Raw genomic sequence first — 19,938 nt, 5'->3', positions numbered from 1 at the left:
TTTGCTTGCATGAGGCCTGCAGGATGTGTGGGATTTTTTGTTTCTCTTCTCCTGCCTTCATTTGGGGAGACGTCTAGTGGCAGTAGTGCAGGGGTGTCCTTTTTATTGTTACAATACATCTAAATAAATAAATCTTTCTTAGAAACCTAATTGTGGACTTTGAAATCTTTGAAAATATAGGCCACAACCCCTTACTTTCCTCTCTTCTCTGTTGCCATCTTTTTAAAATCTCCCATCTTTTCTCCCTCAGTGTTTTTTTCTTCTCTTTCTCTATCTGTCTGCCTGCTCTCTCATTCTCCCCCATAGTTCCAAAATGCAGAATAATTTTTCTTGTCCAAAACCAGCCTGTGCAAAATAAAGATATTTCATATTCAAGATAAATAATGGTGGGTCCTGTTATATTTTACATTTGCATGAGTTAGAGATTAGGCTGTGAGTTTTCCCACAAATTTAACATTATTTGCTATGGAAAAAATGGGCATGATTCACCATTCAGCACTGCATTAATCCTGTAGCCATTTTGAAATCAATGGATTTACACCATTGTAAAACATGAGTAACACAGTGTGAACCAGGCCCAATGTCTGGATCAGTGGCAAATGCAATATAGTATTAAAAATGTTACCAGCCAAATGCATATATTGCCGCTTTAAACTTTTCATATAAATAATATATCAATGCCAACACTATCTTGCAAATCAGAAAGATAATGTGTGTCACCACTTGGGCACTTTCAGGAATATAGAAACAACTATCAGTCTCTGTCTCCTCACTGTTGCCAGTCCTTCATGTTAGTTCTTTGTCTTTTTTCCCCAGTCTTTGTCTGGAGTATGTTTTGTTTCCTTTCATTTTCCTATGCTCTAATTCTGTTTTTGCTATTCCCCCTTTTAAAAAAAAAGAACATGAATGTTTCTCGTGGATGAACTAGCTTTTACTCTTTTGATTTGCCCTTCATTTTACAATCTCCTTATTTTGAGAATTCAAGCCCCAGTCTTACTGATGGATGTGGTTTGGCTGGCCCTAAGGGTGAGAAGTGGAAGAAGTATTCAGCATTCAACCTCACCCTCATCCTTACCTTATCTTGCTGCTGATTGATTTGGAGTGGGGATGAGAATTCTTCTGACTGTTGAGTTTACACCTTGCCTATTTGATTAACAGCTGCCCCCAACTCGTGAGGGGCGTAGGGATACATTGATCGTCAGGTGGGGAGGGAAAGCACTTTTGTCACCAACAGGGAGAATGGAGCTTCCTGTCCTTTTTGAGAATAGTTTTGGATTGAGGTTGATGAAAGCACTGTTGGGTTAATGTTGCAGGGTGGCATGGACTATAGTGCCTCTGCCATGCTTTTCAGCATGCTGTGCACTACAGCTGATTGGCCCTGAATGACAGGAAATAATTTTCCCCAACCCATGGTTTGGCTCAGCAGTTGGCTTCCGTTGAGCATCTGGGGGAATGGCTAGTGAGGGATGGATGAAAGGGGGCGTCCTTGAGTTCCTGACAGAGAAGCATTGTGAGAAGTTGAGTCACACAGCCTTATCTTCTGCTTCTTATTTATTATTTATAGAGCGTCCAAACTTGTGCCAGGCAGCTAGAGAATAAATAAAAAAGTATGATCTCTGCCCCGCAAAAGCTGACAGTCTAATTTTAGATATGTCTCAAGGCATAGGAGTAACAAACAATACAGGGTGCTGTAGTGAGGTAGGACAAGGGTAACTGTAAGAAGATCTTGTAGTTACTCAGTTTGGGTATGTGCATAACTAATGCTTCCATTACAGTCCCACCAAAAGTTGTCTTTTAAATTAAAGCTTCTAGCTATTTATAATGGGTGGGATTTTCAGAAATACTTCATATTAGTCTAATGCTTCTCCCATTGGAGTCAATAGGAATTTTACCAGTGATTTCAATGGAAGCAGAGTTAGACTAATGCAGAGTGCTTTTGAAATCCCACCCTGCAGTTTCACAAGGGCAATATTCCTCAACAATAATAGGACATATTGCTGCCACAGCTTATCTTAAACCTGAGCATAGGATCAGGAATGAGTGGGCCTGGCGATGCAGTAACCAGTAAATTACATAGGAGGCCTTTTTACGTTTAGTACAGATTAGAAGCACCCCTTTTTTGTACCCAATTCTTTGCACGAGGAAGGGCTGATTGGGGAGAGGAAGTAAGAAAGAAGGGATCACATGTAATATATACTAGCTATGTCACTTAATACACTTCTGGAAGGTGCTCAGTACTGCGGTGATGGGCATACTCCAAGAGCCTGAACTGAACAGAATTTGGTGGATTTCAGTTCAGAGCTGTTTTCCATTGGGGTACTCATCTCTCCTGGGACCTGTTAATAACATTGGCTGAAGAGGTATGGACTAGTCCATCTGTTGGGTAATGGTGGAGAATGAGCTTTCCCATTTTTCATCATAAAATTGGGGCCATTTGTTGAAACCATCATTCGTACATTGAGTCCTTTATTTGCTGACCTTTCACGGGGAATGCCAAATAGATTTTATTCCAATACTGCTAGTTTCTTTAATATTCCTCCTATATTATATTGTCCTTTTCTTCTCTCCTCAGTTGGTGTATCCCTCTGTTTCTGAGCTGGCTTGAGGCTGGTACAGAAATAACACTGACTAGTACTGTAGATTCAAACACTGTGGTACTATTTAGTTTAGCTGTCCAACTCCAGCCTCTAACCTACGTGGGCCCCAAAAATGTTCCCAGTATCATTTAGTGTGATGTAAACTTCCTTTTGGGACAGTTTGTTTTTTAATTGTTTTCCACAGGGCAGACCACTGTTAATTTGAAAAGTGGATCTGACACATGATGTGATTAATATAGAAACCATGAAGAAGTAATGGAGGAGATTTCTATACTATGGTCCTGGAGACATTTAAAATGTTATGTTTTCCAAACCTGGTCCATTTATAATTTCCAGTCCCCTCTCTCACGTAACCCTCCTGGTCAGCTTCAAACTCCACCCCTCAGGTGGTGAAGGTCCCCCCACAAGTGGTCTGTAGCTTGATTACTACCCACCTGGAATCCAGACTTGAAAACCTGATTTTACCTAGTTTGCAGCCATCCCATTGATCTGCTAGGATGAGACTTATTCAGTTGCTGATAATCCGCATTGACTGTCCCACTTGGAGGCAGATACTGAGGTACCAGTCCCCCTGTCTCTGCCACAAAGAGTATGATGCAAGAATACAATAAAAACCACTGACTTCCCCAGAATCAACGGGATTCTGTGACAAAGGCAAGGATAGAACACAATTATCCAGGGTGGCATTCAGTCACCTTCAAGATGAGACCATCCTTTTTCTCTTTTCCTGCAGCACCCCTGCCTCATTACTATACACCTCCCAACTTCTGCAGCTAAGGAAAGGATCTTACAAACAACAGGCTCCTTCACTACACAACCCTGATTCATCCCCAGAGCAGCTCTGTACTGTGTACTGAATGAGACACAGGTCCCATGTTAAAAATAGTATGTGATCATGTCATTAAAGAGCAGGGGAACGAATTACATTGCACAGTCAGCCTTAATTCAGGCAGCTCCTAATTTTTGAGTGCTTGGCTTTGCAACTTGAGTTATACACTTTTAAGAGGGTTATGGGTAGGGCCCTACCAAATTCACAGCCATGAAAAACGTGTCACGGACTGTGAAATCTGGTCTTTTGTGAGTTTTTACCTGATAATATACAGATTTCACTAGGGAGACCAGAGTTTCTCAAACTGGGGGTCCTAACCCAAAAGCAAGTTGCAGGGGGTCACAAGGTTATTTTAGGGGAATTGTGGTATTGCCACCCTTACTTCTGCGCTGCCTTCAGAGCTGGGTGGCCAGAGAGCAGCGGCTGTTAGCCAGGTGCCCAGCTCTGAAGGCAGCACCCCGCCAGCAGCAGCACAGAAGTAAGGGTGGCAATACCATATCATGCCACCCTTACTTCTGAGCTGCTGCCTTTACAGCTGGGTGGCCAGAGAGTGGCGGTTGCTGACTGAGGGCGCAGCTTTGCAGACAGCAGCGCAGAGTAAGGGTGACAGTACCCTACCAGGCCATCCTTACTTCTGTACTGCTGCTGGTGGCGGCTCTGCCTTCAGAGCTGGGCTCCTGGCCAGCAGCCACCACTCTCCAGCCGCCCGGCTCTGAAGTGTGCCGCCAGCAGTGGTGCAGAAGTAAGGGTAGTAGTATCACAAACCCCTCTATAATAACCTTGCTATCCCCTCCCTCAACTCCTTTCTGGGTCGACCCCCAAAATTACAACACCATGGTATTTCAGATTTAAATAGCTGAAACCATGAAATTTATTATTTTTAAAATCCTGTGGCCATGAAATTGACCAAAATGGACTGTGAATTTGATAGGGCCCTAGTTATGGGTGGAGGTTTTATGATATATAATTTCCCAGGGTTTTTTTTGTTGTTGTTTTTTTTTAACAGAAAAAACAAATTCTAATACACATTAAAAGGCCTGTTCTATAAACTTAGATACGGCTGAATATGTAGATGTGGCAGATTCTTTGACTGAGAGACCGGGCTAAGTGACTGAGATTTAGGCCTGCCACATTAGAGGGCTGGGTTCTAATCCCAGCTTGTGTAACATCTCGGTCAGGTGAAAGGGCTTGCTCAATAATAAGGGTTGTGAAGAGCACAAAATTATTAACACCCATAAGTGGGGGGATTGGATTTCTGATTGCCAGGAATTGGGTTCCTGACTGCCATTTGTGGCTTTGAAAAACTCTCCCTGCCTTCTCATTACTCTGTTCCTTTTCCAAAGTCAAAATATATTTTGATGGAGGAGCCATTTTTGTCTCCTCCCATAAGCTCAAAGAAAAAGTGGAGTCCTTTTGTCTCTGTCCTACCAGAGGTTCTGTACTGTGTAGCATGATGATGTATGGTGCTGGGACAGTGCATGTATAAAACAGACAGATGTTCGCAAGTTTTAGCAACCTGTCTTTAGCAAGCTGTACTGAGGAAAATACTGATGGGGCATCTTATAAATCAGACATATCCGAACAGACCTTCATGGAGACTTCAGAAAGCACCTCTCTAATTCCAGGGATTTCAAATTTCAAGTTACTGCAGCAAACCATGCAGGGGTGTGTGTGTGTGTGTGTATTTTATAAAATAAAACATAAATGTAAAATAATATACATATTCATGCACACACACATACATAGTGGAGTGTGTTTATGTGTACATCACCCTGGATCTCATCGAAACCCAAATCTGAATGTTGCCAATGCACTGTTTCTAAAACAGCTTAGAGAATATTACAAAACTTTCTAAGAAAAATGTGTCAGCAATTGCTGGAGTTGCCACTGTGCGGTTATGTGATTGCAAATGTGAGGGAAGGTAGACTGTGCAATCATAAGTAGGAAGAGACGGGGATAATCCAAGAGGTGTTCTCTCTGTTAAGATGCCGTACAAAATATGAAAAGGATTAAGAGTACCTAGTTAAGGGGCATATGCACAGTCTATGAGCCAGAAGGGCTCTTTAAGTGACTGGACTGTTTAATTGTCTGCACTTCTCAAGTCTTACTTAGAGCCACAATTCTTTCTGGCCTTTATGTAAGTGTGCAGTATGGGAGGAGGGTGCTCCAATGTTCTCAGTAAGACCCATGCAGAATTGCAGCCTCTGAACTCTGAGCAATACAGAACTGCTCCCTTGCTAGCAGCTACTGCTCAGACAGACTCGTTGTGTCTTGAAGGGGTAGGGAGGAGGCAGAGCTGTGGCTTCACCTCCATCCCCCTATGCAGATAACTGTTTATGCTGAGAAACACTGGAAAGCTTTGTGCTTCGCTAAGGCAGGTTGTACAGCTCCCTTAGGGTGATCAGGTATCTGGTTTTCGACTGGAACACTCGGTTGAAAAGAGACCCTGGCGGCTCCGGTCAGCACCACCGACTGGACCGTTAAAAGTCCAGTCGGCAGTGCTGTGGCACTAAGGCAGGCTAGTCCCTACCTGTTCTGGCTGGTACCGTGCTGCGCCCCGGAAGCGGCCAGCAGGTCCAGCGCCTAGGCAGGGGGGCTACGGGGCTCCACGTGCTGCCCTTGCCCTGAGCACCGGCTCCGCACTCCCAGCCAATGGGGGGTGGGGGTGCCTGCTTGGAGCCTCCTGCCCCTCCTCTCCCCCCCCGCCCTGCCAGGACCTGCTGGCTGCTTCCAGGGAGTGCGCAGTGTGGTGCCAGCACAGGCCCACAACCTGCCTTAGTCCTCCCCCCCGGCTGCGCCACTGCCTGGGAGCCGCCCAAGGTAAGCCCCAATCTCGAGCCCCCACCCCAAACCCTCCCAAACCCATAGCACCCTCCTGCACCCTAAGCCCCTCATTCCCGGCCCCAGCCCAGAGCTTGCACCTGCAGCCCAGAGCCCTCACCCCCACCTGCACCTCTGTCCCAGCCCAGAGCTCCCTCCCACATCCTAAACCCCTCATCCCTGGTTCCACCCCAGAACCCTCACCCTTCCTGCCCCCCAATCCCCGTCTCAACCTGCAGCCCTCTCCTGCAGTTCAAATCCCTCTGCCCTACCCCCCGTCTTGGAGCCTCTTCTGTACCCCAAACCTCTCCTCCCCAGCCCCATCCCAGAGCCCATACCCCCAGCCGGAACCCTCACCCCCTCCCGCATCCAAACTTCCTGCCCCAGCCCAGAGCCCCCTACCACACCGTGAATCCCTCGCTTCTGGCCTCACCCTGAAGCTTGCACCCCGAATTAGAGCCCTCACCTCCTCCCACACCCCAGCCTGCCCCAGCCCAGTGAAAGTAGGTGAGGATGGGGGCGAGCAAGCCACCGAGGGAGGGGGAATGTAGTGAGCAGGGGGCGAGGCCCTGGGGCAGGGGCAAGGCCCCGGGGAAGGGGTGGGGTGTTGGGTTTTGTGCAACTAGAAAGTTGGCAACCCTACTTACTATGAGCTGGGCCTAAATAGAGCTCAATTCAATCTTTAGTGAGAGATTAATAGAGTTACAGCTGAAATGCTAGAAGATTGAAAGTTGCAAGCTGGCATGGAAATAGTCCGCACTGAGGAGCACTGCAGAACCAGGTTCTGTAGGAAATTGATTTTTATTTGACCAACTTATGAGCATGTGGCTATCACATACTGAGCCTGAGCTATAGAGTGTTTTGCTAAAATCAATGAGAAGTGTGCACCAAAGAGAGTTATGCTGGCTATATGTTCATCAATAGTTGTATGCAGACTAATCTTCTTTGTCCCAATGGAGTGTGAACTGTCTTGTGGGATGAAATCCAGGCACACTTTCAAGTACTGGACCAGTGTACCAGTATGGGGAGGAGGTGACCAGCCCTCTGTGAAGAAAGAAGTGGTTCGGGACTATTTAGAAAAGCTGGACGTGCATAAGTCCATGGGACCGGATGCGCTGCATCCGATGGTGCTTAAGGAGTTGGCGGATGTGATTGCAGAGCCATTGGCCATTATCTTTGAAAACTCATGGTGATTGGGGGAGGTCCCGGAAGACTGAAAAAAGGCTAATGTAGTGCCCATCTTTAAAAAAGGGAAGAAGGAGGATCCGGGGAACTACAGGCCAGTCAGCCTCACCTCAGTCCCTGGAAAAATCCTGGAGCAGGTCCTCAAGGAATCAATTCTGAAGCACTTAGAGGAGAGGAAAGTGATTAGGAACAGTCAGCATGGATTCACCAAGGACAAGTCATTCCTGACTAACCTAATTGCCTTCTATGATGAGATAACTGGCCCTGGGGATGAGGGGAAAGCAGTGGATGTGTTTTTCCTTGACTTTAGCAAAGCTTTTGATACAGTCTCCCACAGTGTTCTTGCCGGCAAGTTAAAGAAGTATGGGCTGGATGAATGGACTATAAGGTGGATAGAAGGCTGGCTAGATCGTCAGGCTCAATGAGTAGCCATCAATGGCTTCATGTCTAGTTGGCAGCCGGTATCAAGCAGAATGCCCCAAGGGTCGGTCCTGGAGCCGGTTTTGTTCAGTATCTTCATTAATGATCTGGACGATGGCGTGGACTGCACCCTCAGCAAGTTTGCAGATGACACTAAACTGGGAGGAGTGGTAGATACACTGGAGGGTAGGGATAGGATGCAGAGGGACCTAGAAAATTAGAGGATTGGGCAAAAAGAAATTTGATGAGGTTCAACAAGGACAAGTGCAGAGTCCTGCACTTAGGATGGAAGAATCCCATGCACTGCTACAGACTAAGGACCGAATCGCTAGGCAGCAGTTCTGCAGAAAAGGACCTAAGGATTACAGTGGACAGGAAGCTGGATATGAGCCAACAGTGTGCCCTTGTTGCCAAGAAGGCTAACAGCATTTTGGGCTATATAAGGAGGGCATTGCCAGCAGATCGAGGGACGTTATTGTTCCCTTCTATTCAACATTGGTGAGGCCTCATCTGGAGTACTGTGTCCAGTTTTGGGCCCCACACTACAAGAAGGATGTGGAAAAAATGGAAAGAGTCTAGCGGAGGGCAACAAAAATGATTCGGGAGCTGGAGCACATGACTTATGAGGAGAGGCTGAGGGAACTGGGATTGTTTAGTCTGCAGAAGAGAAGAATGAGGGGGGATTTGATAGCTGCTGAACCTGAAGGGGGGTTCCAAAGAGGATGGATCTAGACTGTTCTCAGTGATATCTGATGACAGAACAAGGAGTAATGGTCTCAAGTTGCAGTGGGGGGGGGTTAGGTTGGATGTTAGGAAAAACACTTTCACTAGGAGTGTGGTGAAGCACTGGAATTGGTTACCTGGGAGGGGGCTGGAATTTCATTCCTTTGCAGTTTTCAAGGTCAGGCTTGACAAAGCCCTGTCTGGGGTGATTTAGTTGGGGATTGATCCTGTTTTGAGCAGGGGGTTGGACTAGATGACCTGAGCTCCCTCCTAACCCTGATATTCTATGATTCTATGATTCAGTGCTCTTTATTAGCAGAGTTCCAGCATTCTCCTTTCCATTTTAACAGCTCATGCACTAGTCTAATTCGTTCAGTGCTGAGGATCTAAGGTTATAATTTGGTGGCCTTAAAAAGACACATAATTAAATCTCTCTCTCAGTGCTTTTTAAACCACTAGAGGTTAATAAACATAAACCTCTCTAATTTGTTTTCTCATCATTTGCATAAAAACACTAATTATTTCAAGGCTGCAAACCTTCTTCATAGGTTGTCATTGTCTGACTCGGGTCCTGTTTCTTTTTTCTCAAATGTTGTAACAGAAGTTTGCTTTCCAAAAGTTTTGAAGAGACTTCTGTGATGTGGAGTCATTTATTATTAACAGTTTTCCTGGATATTTTGTGTCTTTGTGCATCTTTCTTTAATGAAGTTGTTTGATTTCTTACCCGGTGCCCCTTAATGACCGGAAATAGAAGACAGGATATGTATGCCCTCTTCTCTCTGTTATTGTTGTTATTTATTATTTGTATTACTGTAGCACCTAGGAGCCCTAGTCATGGACCAGGACCCCCTCATTGTGTTAGGCACTGTACCAACATTATGCTGTTAATGCACATCCAGATTTCCTCCTACAGTTTCCGATCTCAGTCTTGAATGCTCATTTGCTTGCTTCTTCCATGAATACATCCTTGCTCTTTTCATGCACCCCTTTAGCCATGGAATAATATCCTTACATTCTTTTGTAAGGCTTAATCCTCCTCCAAAGTCTCTCCTCCTTCAGATCCCTACCCAAGACCCAATTTTGCTGTGACACCTAACAAAAAGCCATCCAAATAATGGTGTCTTTGCTGTGTGACAGTTGGGGATAACTGACATTACTTATTATTTTAAAACTTACAGATGATTTGGAACCTTCAGAAGCCATCAAACTGTGCAATAGCTAACTTAGATACTTCTATGATCCCTTTTTTTTCATTACCTGTTGCACTCCCCATCTCCCTTCCTTCCTTGTCTTTGTCACATTCATGGTATCTTGTTTCAGATTAGATTAGATACATGTATTTACTGTATGTTTGTACGGTAATGAGACCAGTAAGACCTCCCCCCATCTGACCGAGATCCTTGGGAGATACAGCAATACAAATAATACATATTGATGCTAATTTTTGGCTTAGATATAACTTTCTGTGTAGCACCTCTTTTATATAAATCCATCAATTTGTTTTCTGTACCTTCTGGAGTTCTTTTTTATACGCTTTCTTTTCATTCTGAAGCTGCAGGAAGTAGGCTGCTTTATCACAGCATCTTCCAACTTTTTCACTGTCGCTATATTTCTTCTTAACAGGATCACATTTCATGTATTCTTCTATTGCAGGAGCATATTCCTGATAATGTTGTTGATATATGTTGAGAGAATATTTTAGGGTATTATCATTCTAGCAGGTGATATACTCTACTCCGTTTATGTAGATGTGGTTAGCTTCCTCTGAGTCAATATTGTCTCCTTTATATCTATGTAGCCATTGCTTGACCAACCTGGAGTTCTTGCACCTAGGCTACATGTCTGCCTTGTTGATTGTGAATGCATATCCCCTTTTTCTGATGTGGGTTTGAATTCTGGGATCTTAGCTAGGGATTGTACCATGAAGCATACTTTCTTGTCATATATATGACATTCCTTTTCAAATGCTGGATAACCCACCACACCTTTTGTGGGTGTTTTGAAATACAGTTTTACCTCCTGAGACTTAACTTGCTGGTACCATGGGCTTATGTGTCTTTAGTATACATACAGGTTGTACTTTGCTTTTCATCCAAGGGCCTGGACCTCTCCCACTTCCTAGATCATGCAGAGCTTAAAAGCTGTCCAGCATGAGCTCTGGCTCAGGGGCTGTTCCCCAGACCCTGAGTGATGCACAGTTTGCATCTTATCTCATAATCCAGGCCAGCAAACGTATGCATTCTTATTGGTGTAATTTGGAATAAAAGTTGGTCCATGTCTCACTTGCCTGAAAACTAATATTCTATATACCTTGTTTATTTCATTTTTAAATAGAGGGATGGTCAGTCAGAACACTAAACTCTTTTTCAAGGATATCTTCTCTGCCACGTGTTTTGCTGGGCATGAGTCATAAAATGGCATTTACCATCTTTCCCATGTAGTTTAGCACAAGTGCAACTTGCCATTTTGGACTTGCAATTTGAACTGCAGCCAACAGGTTTCTAAACCTTCTTGTTCATTTATGTCATCATTAAACAACATCTCCATCCTGATGGCTCTTAAATGTTGGCAATAAAATTAATGCCATACTGTTTTTCTCTTGGTTTTTGTGGATTTTGTTTTGAGGTTTTTGAACTCTTTTTTCCCCTACTTGCACCTTTATATTGTTTTCTTTTCAGCCTTTTATCAACATTATTGCTGTCTTTTTATGTTAAATCTATGTACTTTTGTTACTACAGCTGTTGTTAGCTGTTTCTCTTTAAAGCCTCAGTTTAGGAAAGCATACTTTTTCAGGACAGCTCATGTACATGTGCGTGCTTAAGTTCCATTCAAATCTGTGCTTGATTACTTTTCTGCATAGAAGCCTAAGTGCTTTCCCATATACTGAGTCTGTGTACCATTGCTTATATCAAAGATGCTCTCAACAAAAATAGCCATTGCACTTTCAGTTCTGGAGCCATAGTGATGCTGAAAGCAGTTTTACTGGGGGTGCTTCATAGTACAATAACATTTAAGTGTTTAAGGAAAAAAAATTCACTGTGGGCAAAATGGAAAGATTTTCATTCTGCAAAATAATCTGATTGTTACTCTCACTTTCTGCGTGAAACCAATAGATGCCAAAATGTTATACTTAGAGATTGTTTCTATCCCCTCCCCCTCTATATGGTTACAGCATTTTCCATTCATTGAAATTGTGATGCTATTGTGCTCTTTGCAGTCCTATGAGATATTCTTTTTATTTGCTAGCTATTGTGCCAATACTAAAATGCTACAGGAATAATTGCCAATTAAGTTTGCAACATAAAGCTGAAATACTAACTTAACCAGTAGCAATGCTTTCTTAATTAAAATTTTATTGAAATCAGAGCTTTTTGTGAAGGCATTAACAGTTGTTCTTTGTTCTTGATTTTGGTTATTCAAATACTCTATTTATCAGTGCCCATCTGTGACAGATCCTGTTTATATTTACAGCACTATTCAACCTTATACCAGTGGGACTACGAGTTGTCGCTATCCAGGGTGTAAAGACAGGGTTGTATATAGCCCTAAATGGAGAAGGTTTCCTCTACACATCAGTAAGTAGCATGCTGTGGATATTTTGAATTCTTTTGACACACATATCCAGAACAGAACTCTGTACCATAATGAGACATATCTCACTTACAATAAGTCCTATAGAAATTAATAGAGATTAAATCAATATGTTTTTAGAGTCTCTAAAAATTGCTCTGAAACCCTGTAGAATTTAACAGAAAATGATATCCTTGCTGTAGAATTTTCTGAAAAACATTCTGTAGAATTCTATAACAGGGATATATTTAGCTACTGAAATCTGTGGGATGGTTTAGTAAAACTACAGATGGGTTTATATTTTCAGTTAAAGACTCTAGAACTTTTCTGTAAATCTGCAGTGCCTTCATTACTGGCATGTTGTTCAGGATCTAAAATTTGCTACAAAGTTAGTTGAATGATTAATGTTTAGTAAAATAAGGTACTTCTGTAATGTAATTTACATTCCTGTTATATATCAATATATTTTCATTGTGTGTATCACTATTTTTTTTCCTAATGGCTAGGAATATTAGAATTGAAACATCACTTTCATTAATAAAAATATTATCATATGATTTTGAAGGATTTTGAAAAATTGCTCGGTAAGAATTGCATGAAATAATACAGCCCTGCAAAATGGCCAAAGCTAAAAAAGTTCCTTCAGGCAAAATAATGCTGCTAAATAAAATATCTTAAGATATTTCAAGTAAGTTAATTCTAATCAGTCAAAATGTGGTGGTGGTACAGCTGTGAAGAGCCTCAGTATTATATAGGATTAACTTAATGACAGTATTAACCAGGTGTTTAAGAATTTTTTTCCCCACTGTAGTGGATGCTGTTTTCACACTGTATCTCATGCTCTTTACATTTCTTATGTCAGATGATTTTCCAGTCCACACTGAGTTAAAATATAATGCTTTGTTTCCACTGTGCCTTGAGAGGAAATCAGGCAAATTTTGCTTCGATGTCCTGAAGGAAAGTATTCTATTTCTTTTAAATATGTGACTGTCGTTGAAAAGTTAATTAGAAGGAAAACAGTGTTTCCTAATGTTGAACGTCAACACCAAGAAAAATGTCTGATCATAGTATGTCTCTGGGATACCCCAACAAATGTCATGTGAAAGATTTATTTTCTTTAGTGTGTCACAGAAAAATATAACACAACATGTAATATCTCCCTGCATTGAAGACTAGAGCACTGTTGGCCTCCCATTTCCTTAAGGTTTCATGTATATGGAATTCATGTCATGGAGATTATTTTTTTCATGTGGTAACAATGCAGTATGAATATGCTTCTGCCCATCAGTAACGCCACAGTGCTCTCACCCCTTCCTAGTGAACGCTAAAGAATGTTTCCGGACGATGTGTTCATTTCAGAAAATATAGCAGTTTAATGGCTAGGCTGTAATTATGGAGCATGGGGAAATCTACGTGGCCGGATTGTGTCACCCTTTGTTCATGTATTACTCCAAAAATAGTCCCACTGAAATCACTGTGACTAATTGCTACATAAGGTACTAATCAACATGAGCAAAGATGGCAGAATCCAAATCTTAGTAACTTTGAACCCAATCCTGAAAACACTTGGCTAATAAAAGTTGTGTATGTGTATAAGTCGTCCCATTGTATAAGTAGTCCCATTGACTTAAACAACACTAGTCATATGAGTAAAGTCATGGGCATGTGTAAAGGTTTGTAGGTTGGCCCACTATATACCCTATATTAATTGGATTTTCAGAACTTACGATTTACATGGGTATTTCTGTTGTTATTGACAACATTTATTAATTGCTTTTTGCATGCCACTGTGTGTGCATTTATTTTATTTTTTACCATTTTCTATTCCATTGATATTCCTTAGGGAGAGTGGCTCAGTTTGTCCCTCTTCCTTATGTAAGGCAAGGGAAACAATACATATTGTATTGGGAAAGTACTGTTTACTCTTTTTTCATGTAAATATGAAATCAAATGGAAAACATCATTTGCAAAGATAAACGAAAATAATACAGCATGCAGTAGAAGAGTCTTTAGGTTTAACACATGCCAAAAACTATCTGAAAATGACTGTTCTTTATTTCATAGAGATGAGAACATAAGAGCTGCCATACTGGGTCAGACCATGGTCCATCTTGCCCAGTATCCTGTTTCCAACAGTGCTCTGTTCTAGAACTTTAGGGGGAGTATATACTTCAGTGCAATTATGGACCAATCCACCCCTTCTTCACTCCTGGCTTCTGGTAATCAGAGCTTTAGGGCCTCCCTGAACATGGGGTTTCATCCCTGATCATCTAGGCTAATTGCCATTGATGGACCTATCCTCCATGAATTTATCCAGTTCTTTTCTGAATCCGGATATACTTTTACCATCACAATATCCCATTGCAATGAGTTCCACCGGTTAGTTTGTGATATTTGGTAATCTAAAGTAAGATTTAAGAATGGTGATTTTAAAAATATATCATTGGAAAAACTCATGTCCATGCCAAAGTTCATATTAATATTTTGGGGGTAAGAATTATTATTGTGTTTTCATTAATAGGAATTACATATTTTGAGAGTAGAGACTAATAAATTTGAAAATAAAAAATAAAAACATGGAAGAGAGCACCTGCTTTAGAAAAAAGAGTTTGTCCTGATTTCAGTGGATAGGGGATTTATATGTGTATCTGCCCTCGGATCCAGATGAAGATATACTGTGCCCAGAAGCTGTGAAATATCACTCTCTGGGGAAGAATATTGTTGTCATAATTGTGAAGCAAACAATATGTATTACAATCTTCTTGGTGAGTTTTGCATTCTTTTGGCAATATTTTTCACCTACTGATCTCAATATACAGAAGTCATATTTTATATTATAGCAGCAGTACTCATGCAAGTGAAGTTATGGTTGTGTCTGCAGTTCTTGTTTCAGCTTAACAAAAATCCTGGCTAAATATGTTATTAAAGTGTTGGACTAGAAACTATATTTCTTTGATGGAAATATATTATTTGAAATAGCATAAAACAAATAGAAAACAAGCAAAAATGAGCTGGGCCAAATTGCTGATTATGTGATAGTGCTCTACGTTGCCATGAGGGAAGGCTTGGTTTGATTAACTTGGGAAATGTGGTGAGACTATTTCACATCACCTCTCATCAGGTAAGCAGCAGCATTGACTGGAAGGGACTTATGTCAAGTCCTTCTCAACTAGAAGAATTATTGACCTGCCATGAGGTCATAGGATGAGGAAGCTAAAATAGGTTTAGAATGACCTTCTTTTTAAACAAAAAACAAAACAAAAAACAGTATTTTTGAGGTTCACTACTGCTTAGGTAAGTATTTAACTAAATGATAGACCTGGAATCGGAACCCTCTCCAGCAGTTCAGATTTGCTGTCTATCATTTGCATACTTATACAAATCAAACTCCTACTCCACACCAGTTGAAATTTGCTAAGTCAAAAGGGGGGAAATTCTTTAGAGTTTTGAGAGAGCGTTGGAGGATTCCTTAGGGGAAAATGTTTCTTTGAGACGCCACCACCTTATTCCCTCTAGGAGTGTGATATAAACAACTGGAACAAAGTATTGTTTGCAGCTTGGGGAAAGCAGGAGGAGGCTTACTTCAAAAACTGGGAAAAGCATTTAGAAACTTATATATATCCCTTAACATAGTAACCAGTGAACTTTTCATTTCTTATGTTTCTTTTGATTTGTGGCACAAGTCTAGTGCTGTTAGAATGTACTGTGTCTGGACTTAGTGGCAATCTCCTGATTGTAGACACAGGTTACTGACCTTGAAAAATTATATTTACATACATAACAAAACCAGAGAGAGAGCGAGAGAGAGAGATGTTTCATGGATTCACAGAATGTTGTGATCTTAGTCTGAATTCTTCTCTATCATGGAAAAAAAGGATTTTTCCACACAAGAACATCCTGTATTACCAACCCAAAAATCTTGCTACTTCCCGGTGGTTTAAAGTTCCCTAAATACTTTTTTGTTCTATCTTTTCTTTTTGAAGGCTCATGACTCTGTGATGGGCTAATGAGATATTCAGCAGCATTCTGCTGACTGGTGGTTGTAGTCTAATGCACTATAATTTCCAGCAGCTCACATTGCTGCTTTTAAGTCTGAGTACACTTTCTTCAAACACTCAAAAATCTAAAACTTGTTCTGGGACTAGATCTTACATTATTAAAGTCAAGAGGAGCAGAACGGATCCCTAAATTACTGGTTAGAAGGATACTGCTGTTGGATAGCCCACCAGACCTGCAAGGATACACAAAGCCTGCAGTAAGAAGATGGCAATGTGTGTAATAAATGAGACATTTATTACACTTCCTTTGTATTTTGGCCAAATCTTGCTCATAGTTATGCACACACAATTCTCACTGCCTTTATTGGATGTTGCACATTCAAATCTGGGGTTGCATTTTGGACAATAGTTTTACCTTGGGTAGTGAATGAACAAGTGAAAAATGTTGCTATTAGTGAAAATCTGTGTTGCTCAATTCTCTTTCAGAAAAGTTAAGTTAGAGTTGAAGAGGGTGGCTCAGTTTTTCTGTTGTGCTTTTAGGATTTCCTGGTATGTGAATAGGCTCAATTCAGAAATGGACTGTATTGTGTTATTGAACCTATGTCCATTTTATGGTTCTTGGTGTCCTGACAAGCCATCTTGGATGTCCTCAGGTGACATTCTCCAAGAAGTAGTCTGCACGTTTGTTGCAGGGAACTGGGTTCCGGAGTTAAGTGGTTATTTTAGGTTATTCACTGTTTAGAATAGTTCAGCAGGACATTATTTAGTGGCTGCTATAGTGGGAGAAAGGTGGGATTTCTTTGGTTCTTCCATGGCCAGAGTGTAGGAAAACAAGAATTCATAGATCTGGAGCTTGTCTGTATCTGTTTGTTTTCTGGCACAAGCCCTTGAGTCTTTTCCCCCATTTCCTCTATTGCAGGTGATTGGGGAAGAAGGTAGGTCTATGAATAAAATGGGAAAGGATGCTTTAGGGACAGTATCAGTGGCAATAGTTAGTGTCATCATGACTCATTCCAGGGACTTTTAGTGGGGTCAGTAACCTGCACACTAGACTTTCACTGTGTCCGTGAGCTGCCAAGGACTGGCCATTGACTAAAGATGGAATTGGTTCTAATCTCAGGCTGCAGGTCAGCCCAAGATAGTGATTAGACTAGACACTGAGGGCTTGTCTACATGGGGAAAAAAATCCCCTAGTAGCTAGTCTGCACTTGCTTGTAGGCACTAGCCACTTTGCACTAACCCCCATATGGACACTCTTCTGCACACTAAAAGTGCCTTTGTGTACAGTGGTTTACTATGTTTGGAGGTGTACTAAGCTAAACTGCCTGAGGGCACCTTTAGTGCACAGTAAAAGTGTTCCTGCAGGGAGTTAGTGCAAAGTAGCTAGTGCGCTTGAAATTCACACCCAGGCTTACTGCACAGTAACTGCCCTGTATAGACAAGCCCCTTTTCAGGAACTGAGAATGTTAGCAGGAAAATTAAAATGAATAAAAGAGACACATTACTAGAAATACAAAAGCTTTTATAAAACCAACCATATTTCCAAAAGCAAAGGTGGTCCATGTTTTTCTCTCTAGAATGATCTTTTTGTAAAGTGTGAATTTGATTTAATCTGTGTTACATTACACAGTTTTAATTTGCTCAAAAGCTATGTGTATAATACTTTGCTGGTTGTAAGATAATAGTCTATACTGGAGCTTTCTGGAATTAGAGAAAATGTCAGTGCATGTTATCAGCATGTGACTTTATCATATCAGTAGTGCCTAGCAACTCTCAGTAGGAAGAATCTTCGGCATGGAGGGTTTCTTCTGACATTTCAGCTGCTTTCCAGTGCTGAAATTGCCACTGTTTCTTTAAGTGCCCATAATTGACATGTCTGAAAAGAACAATTTGCAGCCTCCAGGACATAGGTTTGTAGACAGCACACAGTGGAAGAGAATGAGACAGAGAGTAATCAATATTCTACAGATAATTTTCTATAGTATCTAAATCAAAGTAAAAAAAATATACTTTTGGTTCCTTAGATCCTTTGTGCTTTGGAATAATAATAATAATAGTGATGAAGAACCTCAAAAATTAGTACGACACTGAGACAAAATATTACAAGTATAATATTTTTCACAGTTATTATTTGTATTATTGTATTACCCAAAGGTCCCAACTGAGATCCATGCCCCATTGTGCTCGTCATTGTATAAAGAATCAGCCCTGGTGAGTTTACAATCTATATAGATAAGACTGACATGTTTGGGCTTGTTTGGCACAGTTTAGAGAATGGGAAAGTAGGTAAACAGCAAATCCAATCTTGATCTAATTAACTTCATGATTGGCATTTCACAAATTATGGAACAATATGAGTCTTTATTTTCAAATTCTATAAAAGTTTATATTACATTTTAAAAAGGCAGTACTTGGTAACATACAGGAACTGCACCCAGGTAAAACATAAAACATGCATTAAGTCAGTGTCAGATTTCCTCCATCTCTTTTGCAAACCTGAAAAGGACTTATAATGGGAAACAGTTGGATACTAGGGTGATGGACAGCATAGATATACATTTCTTTATACATTTCTTTGATGTATACAATTACGTCTTTAAAAATTCAATTTTCATTCAGAAACTGTTGTTTATGAAAGTTAGGAGGTGTTTTAGATCATAGAATCATAGAATCATAGAATATCAGGGTTGGAAGGGACCCCAGAAGGTCATCTAGTCCAACCCCCTGCTCGAAGCAGGACCAATTCCCAGTTAAATCATCCCAGCCAGGGCTTTGTCAAGCCTGACCTTAAAAACCTCTAAGGAAGGAGATTCTACCACCTCCCTAGGTAACACATTCCAGTGTTTCACCACCCTCTTAGTGAAAAAGTTTTTCCTAATATCCAATCTAAACCTCCCCCACTGCAACTTGAGACCATTACTCCTCGTTCTGTCATCTGCTACCATTGAGAACAGTCTAGAGCCATCCTCTTTGGAACCCCCTTTCAGGTAGTTGAAAGCAGCTATCAAATCTCCCCTCATTCTTCTCTTCTGCAGGCTAAACAATCCCAGCTCCCTCAGCCTCTCCTCATAAGTCATGTGTTCCAGACCCCTAATCATTTTTGTTGCCCTTCGCTGGACTCTCTCCAATTTATCCACATCCTTCTTGTAGTGTGGGGCCCAAAACTGGACACAGTACTCCAGATGAGGCCTCACCAATGTCGAATAGAGGGGAACGATCACGTCCCTCGATCTGCTCACTATGCCCCTACTTATACATCCCAAAATGCCATTGGCCTTCTTGGCAACAAGGGCACACTGCTGACTCATATCCAGCTTCTCATCCACTGTCACCCCTAGGTCCTTTTCCGCAGAACTGCTGCCTAGCCATTCGGTCCCTAGTCTGTAGCAGCACATGGGATTCTTCCGACCTAAGTGCAGGACTCTGCACTTGTCCTTGTTGAACATAATCAGATTTCTTTTGGCCCAATCCTCTCATTTGTCTAGGTCCTAGATGGATGTCATCAGGTAAAAACATGTTTAGCAAATTCATAATACACAAAATCACTTGTTACAAATTCCTGGAAAATAGTTAAATTTGTAGTAACATTTTTGGAAAGAGTGTAAATATGTACATTTTGAACAATGTTCTGCATCCAGTAATTTTTTTAAGAGTTAGCTGCTGAAGGCCTTTATTTTGGTGGATCTCCTCTTCACAGTCTTCTTTTATTGTGTGCCCACTGAAAGTTTACTCATATATGCCGTGTTACACATTATGCAACCCCATGCTCTGAGTGTCCTTAAGTCTCAGAAGCTGG

The 19,938-nt window shown here is 41.4% G+C and overlaps 1 protein-coding gene across 4 annotated transcripts in view; it reads left to right on the top strand.

Moving 5' to 3' along the window:
• FGF14 (fibroblast growth factor 14) overlaps window positions 1–19,938 on the top strand; it is a 605,518-nt gene that overhangs the window by 465,370 nt on the left and 120,210 nt on the right. For all 4 annotated transcript variants that reach the window (XM_073349222.1, XM_073349202.1, XM_073349255.2 and 1 more), the window contains one exon: window positions 12,046–12,149. In XM_073349222.1, the coding sequence (XP_073205323.1) occupies window positions 12,046–12,149 (104 nt within the window). The remainder of the gene's footprint in view (window positions 1–12,045; window positions 12,150–19,938) is intronic.

This window comes from Lepidochelys kempii, chromosome 1 (genome assembly GCF_965140285.1).
Source record: "Lepidochelys kempii isolate rLepKem1 chromosome 1, rLepKem1.hap1, whole genome shotgun sequence".
NCBI lineage: Eukaryota > Metazoa > Chordata > Testudines > Cheloniidae > Lepidochelys > Lepidochelys kempii.
This window is presented reverse-complemented; position numbering and strand designations above follow the sequence as displayed.